Genomic DNA, 9,487 nt, shown 5'->3' on the forward strand with positions numbered 1-9,487 from the left:
TTTCTCCTCCCACCCCCACACAAAAAATAATAATTATAGGGAGGGTTCTTAGCAAGATTTGGAAGACTATTCCATGAATCTTTTCTTCCAGGAGTCCCCTGGTCTGTTGGACATTCCAGCCAATGGGACATGGCTGGGTGGCGGGTCCCTCTGATGCATTAGTTACCTGCCTTGCTTCAGTTGCGCAGGTTTGCCTTTGAGGCCGGGCTCAGAATTTACCTACAGAATATGAAATGTAGGACTGGCAATAAGATTTCTCTGGAACTATCAGGTTGATGAAATTAGATCTCTCAGTTGAGCTCATAGGAAAGCTCTGTCTGGTCTTTGAGCCCTGAATTCCCGTGTGGTGTTCAGACCCAGGACTGCTGTGATCCCAAGCCATGCACAGGGGGGCCACACAGCTGGCTTGCTGTCTGCAGTGGACTCCTATGTTCTTCAGTTAGGGTTTTGGATATATCTATTAAATCTCTTGTTCTAATAGTAAGAAGTTGAGGTTTTGAAAACCCATACTAAGGGAACTATTACCCCACAGGATGTATGTATGGAGTAAATGCTTTGACTGTCTCCCTCAAATGGTCATACAGCAGGGCAGAAATTGCCTGCACATTTTATAGGTGAAAGAACTGAAGCCCAGATGCAGCACCATGAGAGATATTGCCTGTCCTGGGGACTTATAGGTGCTGTGGCAGGAGCTGGGGAGATTCATAGGGGGTTGCAGTGAGGTCATCACTGAGTCATGACACTGGGGTGAGGATGAGGGTGGTACCTGTACGTGCCAGCCTTGGTGGGGATCTTCAGTCCTGCAGCAGGCCTGCCTCAGGCAATGAACAGCCTCTTTGGCCACCAGGTCCCATCTTTTTTCCCTTCCCAGGTTGTTGGTGGGATCAGCTGGGTCCAGGATAACAGGCCTGGGAGAGAGAAGAGGAGTGATTTCCCATCATGCTCAGGACTCTGTCCTCTGTCACTCAAGTCTGTGAGATTGTGCATGCCTCTGGGGAGATTTCCCTGCAAGCTGAAGCTCTTGGTTCAAGATGGTAGGTATAATCTAAGGTGGCCCAATCAGAATGAATCTCAGGGATTCTGCTTGGAATGCCAGGGCAAAGGAGCATTCTTTCTTGTATCAGAAGGTATGAACCCAGATGAGAAGGCCGGAACTGGGGCAGCCATGAAGGAATTAGTCTGAATTCAAAGGTCGAACCCTGGGAAGGGCAGAGCAGTTCATACATGGGACCCTGATGACATAGCAAACGTCTGGATCACACCAGCTTCATTTATCTTTGGATTTCTCAGGTACAAAAGCCAAGACATCACCTTTATTTTAAAAACTGTTTAAGTTGGGTTTTCATCCCCTCTGAGCCCTGTTGCTTTGAGGTGGGGGTGAAGCCAGAGGCACCCATGTTAGGCTGTTTACACAGGTCCCAAAAGGAGTCCTTGGTCTCCATCATACATGGGGGCCTTCTCGGTGGGTATTACCACATCTTTTCACTGATTAGAAAAATTAAGTACATGGTACACAGTTCAAAGGATATAAGTGAAATATAAAACTACATTGCACCCCAGACCCTAAATTCTTTCTCCAAAGCCAACCACAGTTACCAGCTTTTTATATACCATTCCATAAATGTTTGATGCCCCAATCTATGCTAAGACTCACATGTGTAGCTATTTAAATCTGAAAGTAATGCAACCAACACACTCACCTGGGTTCCTTCAACTGTTGTTTGATAAAGGTTCTGACAACCTCATTTTGGAAATCATAGTACTTGGTCCAATATATGCAGATGTCTTCATAATCTCTGAGGAGTTTCATCACAGCTATAAACCCTTCATTCAGGTAGAAGTTCTCACTTTCATCTGTACCGATTTCCCAGGCATAGATGGTCAGTAGCTCTAGTGCATATTTTGGGGGCAATGCTACCTTTCGATATTTATGTTTCAAGTACTGGAGAGGGAGAGTGGGGAGGGAGGGAATGAGAGATCGTTACCTTGGGACTTGGGACTTTCCAGGTCACTCTGTTTCTAGGTCCCAGTAATACTTCCTCAATTTCATTTTATATCTAGATTATGTAGCACATCCATAAAATTTGCCGTGAGCCCAGCAGCTTGGGGTCTAGATGAACTATGTCCTGGGGGCATCAAAATTTCAATAAAAGAGGAAGTTGGGGACTCTTGGGGGTCTTCTTGGCCTCATCAACCTGATATTCAGTTGGAATGGGGAAGGCAACATAATAGAGTGAATACAGGATATAACAGAAGAAAACTAAAACACACAGACACACTGAAAACGTAAAACCAGAATGAACTGAAAGATGAAGGAGAAAGAATAATGTGAAATTTTCAAATCTTCAAAAATTAATTTAGAAATTTATTGCAATTTTAGATTCCCAGTGATGTTTTTAATTAGATAAAATGATCTTAAGATTCAGATGGAAGAATAAATGCCTTGGAAATCCAAGAAAATTATGAAAGATAAAAATAGAAATGTTGATGTTTTTCTTCTCAGCTATATCATATAAAGTAGTTTTTTAAAAAATGGTATGCTTTTGGCATTAGAATAAACAACGGTCAAGGGTAATAGAATAGATAAACCAAAATTCATTTCCAGTAGATATAAGAATTTAATAATGATAAGACTATCAATAATCGACAAACTATTTCAAAGGGCACACAAGTTCAATTTAATAAAAAAAGATGCATAATTCAGTAAATGATACTGGCACAACTTGTGAACCATTTGTAAGAAAATAAAGACTGTCACATCAAATATCAAAATACATTACAGCTAGAGTTAAAGTATATATTAACTACATGAGAAGAAAAATTAAGAGATTACATATGTACTGTGCGTAAGATGAGAAACTTATATAAAAGTCAGACATATTTGTGTATTTTAAAAATTAGAAATAATTATGTTGTCAAAGATACTATAATTAAAGTGATTAGATGAGTGATATATTTGAGTAAAAATATTTGCAACACATGAGAAATAATGGTAAAAATCTACGATTTACAAAGGTCTTACAACTGATAAGAAAAAGACAAAAAATCCCATTGAAAAATATGCAAAATACATTGATAGATAATTCTCAAAAGTTCAAGTCTAAAAATCAGTAAGCAAATATATTTTTTAAAAGTAGAATATGAAAAGAGTTTGCATAATATGATTCCACTTACGTAAGATCTGTGCATGACTGTCATGAATACAGATAAAAAGAAAGGTATGAAAAAATAGTCACCAAAAAATGTATATATGTTACAATTACATAAAATTATATAATTGTATTAACCAATGTTACCCCAATAAACTTAATTTTAAAAAAAAGTATCATATCATTGAATTGTACACCAGAAACTTACTGGATTTCATTAACCAATGTCGCCATAAAAAAAACATTATTGGTATTATCTCAGGGATTTCATGTGAATTTTATGTTCTTTTTTGTGCTTTATTTTTTGCATTACTTGAATTTTTTATAATGAGCCCAATGTATTTTTCAAATAGAAAAATAATTAATATTATGAAAAATGTTTAGAGTTGTTGATTAAGAGCACAAGTTCTAGAGTCAGACACTTTTGGGTTCAAACTCAGCCCCACTTCAGCGTTTGAACTTCATTTTTCTTATCTCCAAAATGGGGCTAATGAATAATACATGGAAGAGCCGTTGGACAGATTAAACGAGAAAAAATTTTCAGAGCACTTAGCATAGATCACAGAACATAATTAATGCTCAATAAATGATAGCTTTATTATTGTTGTTTTTGTTATGGTTATCCAAAATGCCTGAGGTGTGAAGCCTGCTGAAAATCATGTTTATGCACATTAGAAATCATTTAATCGCTCTGGAAGAACATGTCACTGGAACCAGGAGGCAATCACCAGGACACAACACTTCAGAAGAATATGGCAACGAGCAAACAGATACAACAATAATGCAAAACTTTGTCTAGTGCTCTATACTTTGCAAATAGTTTCCAATTATACTATTTCACCAATGCTGTTTAACCTGCCCCCTATTCTGAGATAGTTAGGTTGCTTCTGTTTTTCCTTAAAAAAAAAAAAAAAAATGCTAGGATGCACCTGCCCTCCCTCTTGCCCCTGAGCCTCCCAGCCAGAGACCCAGCTCCTCACCTGCAGGTACCAGTGCTTCACCAGCCGCAGGAGGTTCTTTAGCTTAGTAGGGCGACTTTTCACAAAGTGCCTCTGCAACTCTGTGAAGCTTGGTGTGAACTCCCCAGGGCAACCGCCACTCGTTATTAAGGTTTCATAGATTTCTGGTGGTAGTTTAGAGTTTGGGGGAAAATTTCCTGGGAGAGAAAAGTACCTGGTCAGGAAAATCTATTCTTCGAGGTGAGGAAGATGGAGAGAACTATAGCATATAGAACATGCAGACATTATCTCATGCAATCTTCACTAGAGCATTATTTTTCTCATTTTACAACTAATAAGTGGAGTCCTAGAGGGTTTGGTAGCCTACCCAAAAGTCACATAAATTTTAAATAACTGACATTGACCAAAGACTTACCATGTGTCAGGCACTAGGCTAAGCTCGTGGAATCCCGAGAACAGCTCCACGAAGTAGGTAATATTAAGTGGAACCATAGGAAATGCTATTTTTTGTGTGTGTGGGTCAAACATGGTCAAATATTGTTTATTTCCTATGGTTCAACCTGATATTTTATCCCATTTAACAGGTTGATACATTGAGTCTTGGAGGTTTTAAATAGCTTGCCCAAAGTCACACAATTAGTAAGTCTTGGAGCCAAAATTTGAAGACATTGTACTAAAGACTATGAAGTGTTTGCTTGCCCCGAGGTCTCCCAGAGGGTCAGAGAAAAACCTCTTCCTTGGGTTGGGTAGGAATCCATTATCTGGGAGACATCCCCGCAATGGCACATGACAACATATGCGTTTCATCTGCCTGAAAAAGAGCAAACTCTACTCTCATCCTATCAGTTTCCACTTTCACAAACCCCTTTCCAAGGTCAGGTTGGCGGTGAAGGGTCCCTGACTAGTTTCTCTGGACCCAACCCATCAATGTCTTTACCAATAGCATTGAACGCCGGGAGCACGTCCACACTAATGATGTCACTGTTCTTCCTGGCCTGGACCTCGAAGGAAAGGGAGCGGGGGACCCTGGTTCTCTCTCTGTGCTGGGCCACAGTGATGTTGTAGGCCAAGCTCTTGCTACAGTGAGTCAGTTTCTCCTCGATGATGCTGATGATGGCCTCACGGAGACATGCTTGGTCTTGGAAGCTGGAGAAGCAGCTTAGGAACAGGACCAAATCCACGTCGGAGCTATAGTTTAGTGTTGTCCCCTTCCCAGAGGAGCCGCCCTGGGGAGGACATCAAAGTTGAGCTTCGCCTCCTCTGAGCCCTGTTGCTTTGAGGTGGGGGTGAAGCCAGAGGTACCCATGTTAGGCTGTTTACACAGGTCCCAAAAGGAGTCCTTGGTCTCCATCATACATGGGGGCCTTCTCAGTGGGTATTACCACATCTTTTCATTGATTAGAAAAATTAAGTACATGGTACATAGTTCAAAGGATATAAGTGAAATATAAAACTACATTGCACCCCAGACCCTAAATTCTTTCTCCAAAGCCAACCACAGTTACCAGCTTTTTATATACCATTCCATAAATGTTTGATGCCCCAATCTATGCTAAGACTCACATGTAGCTATTTAAATCCGAATTAGTTGAAATGAAATACAAAATTCAGTTCTTCAGTTACACTAGCTTCATTTCAAGTACTTGATAGCCACCTAACTATATTGGACAGTGCATATATAGACCATTTCCATCATTGGAGAAAGTTCTATTAGACAGCTCTGGCCTAGACAAACATATTTTTGTGTATATATTTTGTACACATATTTTGGGTGTGTGTATACACAAATATATATTTTTAGCTTTTATTTTGAAAAAATAGATTCACGAGAAGCTGTAAAGATGATTCAGAGAGGTCTAAAGTATCCCTTACCTACTTCCACTCCCAAGGCCACACCTTACATAAATTAGTAGACTACCAAACCCAGGAAATTGACATCAATACAATGTTTCTGCTTAGTTCAATGACATTTTATCATATGTGTAGATAGCTGTCATCACCACTGAAACCAAGATACAGAACTATTCCATTCTCCTTCCTCATTCTACTTTTTAGAGTCACAGCTACCTCCCTCCCTTTCGCCATCCCTAAAACCGAGAAACTACTTATCTGTCTTCCATCTCTACAATCTTGTCATTTCAAGCATTGTATAAATGAAACCAATATGGTATGTGACTTTTTGACACTAGCTTTTTTTTTTCACTCAGTACAATGCTTTTGATAACCAACCATGTTGTTGCATGGGTTTGGTAGCCTACCCAAAAGTCACATAAATTTTAAATAACTGACATTGACCAAAGACTTACCATGTGTCAGGCACTAGGCTAAGCTCGTGGAATCCCGAGAACAGCTCCACGAAGTAGGTAATATTAAGTGGAACCATAGGAAATGCTATTTTTTGTGTGTGTGGGTCAAACATGGTCAAATATTGTTTATTTCCTATGGTTCAACCTGATATTTTATCCCATTTTAACAGGTTGTACATTGAGTCTTGGAGGTTTTAAATAGCTTGCCCAAAGTCACACAATTAGTAAGTCTTGGAGCCAAAATTTGAAGACATTGTTCTAAAGACTATGAAGTGTTTGCTTGCCCCGAGGTCTCCCAGAGGGTCAGAAAAACCTCTTCCTTGGGTTGGGTAGGAATCCATTATCTGGGAGACATCCCCGCAATGGCACATGACAACATATGCGTTTCATCTGCCTGAAAAAGAGCAAACTCTACTCTCATCCTATCAGTTTCCACTTTCACAAACCCCTTTCCAAGGTCAGGTTGGCGGTGAAGGGTCCCTGACTAGTTTCTCTGGACCCAACCCATCAATGTCTTTACCAATAGCATTGAACGCCGGGAGCACGTCCACACTAATGATGTCACTGTTCTTCCTGGCCTGGACCTCGAAGGAAAGGGAGCGGGGGACCCTGGTTCTCTCTCTGTGCTGGGCCACAGTGATGTTGTAGGCCAAGCTCTTGCTACAGTGAGTCAGTTTCTCCTCGATGATGCTGATGATGGCCTCACGGAGACATGCTTGGTCTTGGAAGCTGGAGAAGCAGCTTAGGAACAGGACCAAATCCACGTCGGAGCTATAGTTTAGTGTTGTCCCCTTCCCAGAGGAGCCGCCCTGGGGAGGACATCAAAGTTGAGCTTCGCCTCCTCTGAGCCCTGTTGCTTTGAGGTGGGAGTGAAGCCAGAGGCACCCATGTTAGGCTGTTTACACAGGTCCCAAAAGGAGTCCTTGGTCTCCATCATACATGGGGGCCTTCTCGGTGGGTATTACCACATCTTTTCACTGATTAGAAAAATTAAGTACATGGTACACAGTTCAAAGGATATAAGTGAAATATAAAACTACATTGCACCCCAGACCCTAAATTCTTTCTCCAAAGCCAACCACAGTTACCAGCTTTTTATATACCATTCCATAAATGTTTGATGCCCCAATCTATGCTAAGACTCACATGTAGCTATTTAAATCCGAATTAGTTGAAATGAAATACAAAATTCAGTTCTTCAGTTACACTAGCTTCATTTCAAGTACTTGATAGCCACCTAACTATATTGGACAGTGCATATATAGACCATTTCCATCATTGGAGAAAGTTCTATTAGACAGCTCTGGCCTAGACAAACATATTTTTGTGTATATATTTTGTACACATATTTTGGGTGTGTGTATACACAAATATATATTTTTAGCTTTTATTTTGAAAAAATAGATTCACGAGAAGCTGTAAAGATGATTCAGAGAGGTCTAAAGTATCCCTTACCTACTTCCACTCCCAAGGCCACACCTTACATAAATTAGTAGACTACCAAACCCAGGAAATTGACATCAATACAATGTTTCTGCTTAGTTCAATGACATTTTATCATATGTGTAGATAGCTGTCATCACCACTGAAACCAAGATACAGAACTATTCCATTCTCCTTCCTCATTCTACTTTTTAGAGTCACAGCTACCTCCCTCCCTTTCGCCATCCCTAAAACCCAGAAACTACTTATCTGTCTTCCATCTCTACAATCTTGTCATTTCAAGCATTGTATAAATGAAACCAATATGGTATGTGACTTTTTGACACTAGCTTTTTTTTTTCACTCAGTACAATGCTTTTGATAACCAACCATGTTGTTGCATATATTAATAGTTTGTCCCACCATAATCACCCTTATTACAGGTTGTTACTCAAGTTTTAACTTCAGTCCTTAATCTGCTTGCTTTTTTTACTTTTGGAGTTCTCAACTACTTTCTTTTTTCTGTCTCTCCAGAATTTTAGTTATAATTTGTGACAGGTTTGTAAGAGCCCTATTCCACCTGGGCCAGCACCAGAAGTTTACAATCTCTTTTAAAATATATTTAGAAATTCATATGAAATAAAATGTTTTCTAGTTATTTATAAACACATAAAATGTGATCATAATATACTAAAATGTTAGTAGTGCTTATCTATGCCTAGTACGGTCATTCATTTTATAACTTTTTCATATTTTCCTATATTTTTGTGATTAAATGTATTACTCATGTAATTTTAAAAATCACGAAGTAATTTTGACCTCAGGTTCCCAGGTGACCTTAATTTTGGCATTGGGTCTCTTGATCTGAGGAAACAGAATAGAAAAAAGACAAATATGAGTATCAGAGAGTGGCAATGATTAAGCACAGCAAGAGATGACTTTGAATAAGCTACTACTGGTCCCAGAAGACTCTTCATAGGAAATCATATTAAATCAGCATTTAACTCTAGAAAGATACACCACTATCACCACAATATAGATGGTGAAACCAAGAAAACAAGATGCAAGTCAGAATCTAGTGCTTGACAAGGTCGAGAAAGGCAGAGAGAAATGTTGAATTGTGTGCAGTGTGCAATGTGCCCTCTTCCTTCTTCCTAATGTAGAAACAGAAATGTAATAAACACATTCCCTTTTTGCTATTGCTTGCTTACCAGCGCTTATCAAAATAGGGGGTTTGCTTATCAAAATAGGGTGTTTAACTCCATAAATACTTTGCTCTAGGCATTTTCCATGCTGCTCAAAATCGTTGGAGATAGTTATTCCAGAGGTGTTTAAGCTTCTGGAAATAGAGATCATTGAGAGAACAAGAGAAAAGGGAAAATAATTTTTTCTAGATTAACAGTCTCTACCTGTAGAGATGAGGATGGGAGCTTCAACATGTGGGTACTTGGAATAACATAAATGGCATGTCTCTAATGGAAACAGTATATTCGAATTCATATGATATGGGGAAACGGCATGAGAACTATAAAAATTGACTAAATACTAAACCAGGTTATATTCAGAGCCTTCAATGTGCTGCTAGACACGGGAACCTGTCTGATCAGTCCTAGGGCCAGATCCTGAGGGAACCTACAGAACAAAGGAAGAT

General features: G+C 39.4%; 1 protein-coding gene across 1 annotated transcript in view; it reads right to left on the minus strand.

The window, feature by feature from the left end:
* The window catches only part of LOC102892743 (2'-5'-oligoadenylate synthase-like protein 2), a 13,933-nt gene that overhangs the window by 2,227 nt on the left and 2,219 nt on the right, over positions 1–9,487 (minus strand). The window contains exons 2-6 of the mRNA XM_025044524.1: positions 8,656–8,700; positions 6,935–7,223; positions 4,130–4,305; positions 1,701–1,942; positions 767–908 (exon numbers count right to left, since the gene is read on the minus strand). Coding sequence (XP_024900292.1) covers positions 767–908; positions 1,701–1,942; positions 4,130–4,305; positions 6,935–7,223; positions 8,656–8,700 — 894 coding nt within the window. The remainder of the gene's footprint in view (positions 1–766; positions 909–1,700; positions 1,943–4,129; positions 4,306–6,934; positions 7,224–8,655; positions 8,701–9,487) is intronic.

The sequence above is a fragment of the Pteropus alecto genome, unplaced genomic scaffold, assembly GCF_000325575.1.
Source record: "Pteropus alecto unplaced genomic scaffold, ASM32557v1 scaffold113, whole genome shotgun sequence".
In the NCBI taxonomy this organism is placed as follows: Eukaryota; Metazoa; Chordata; class Mammalia; order Chiroptera; family Pteropodidae; genus Pteropus; species Pteropus alecto.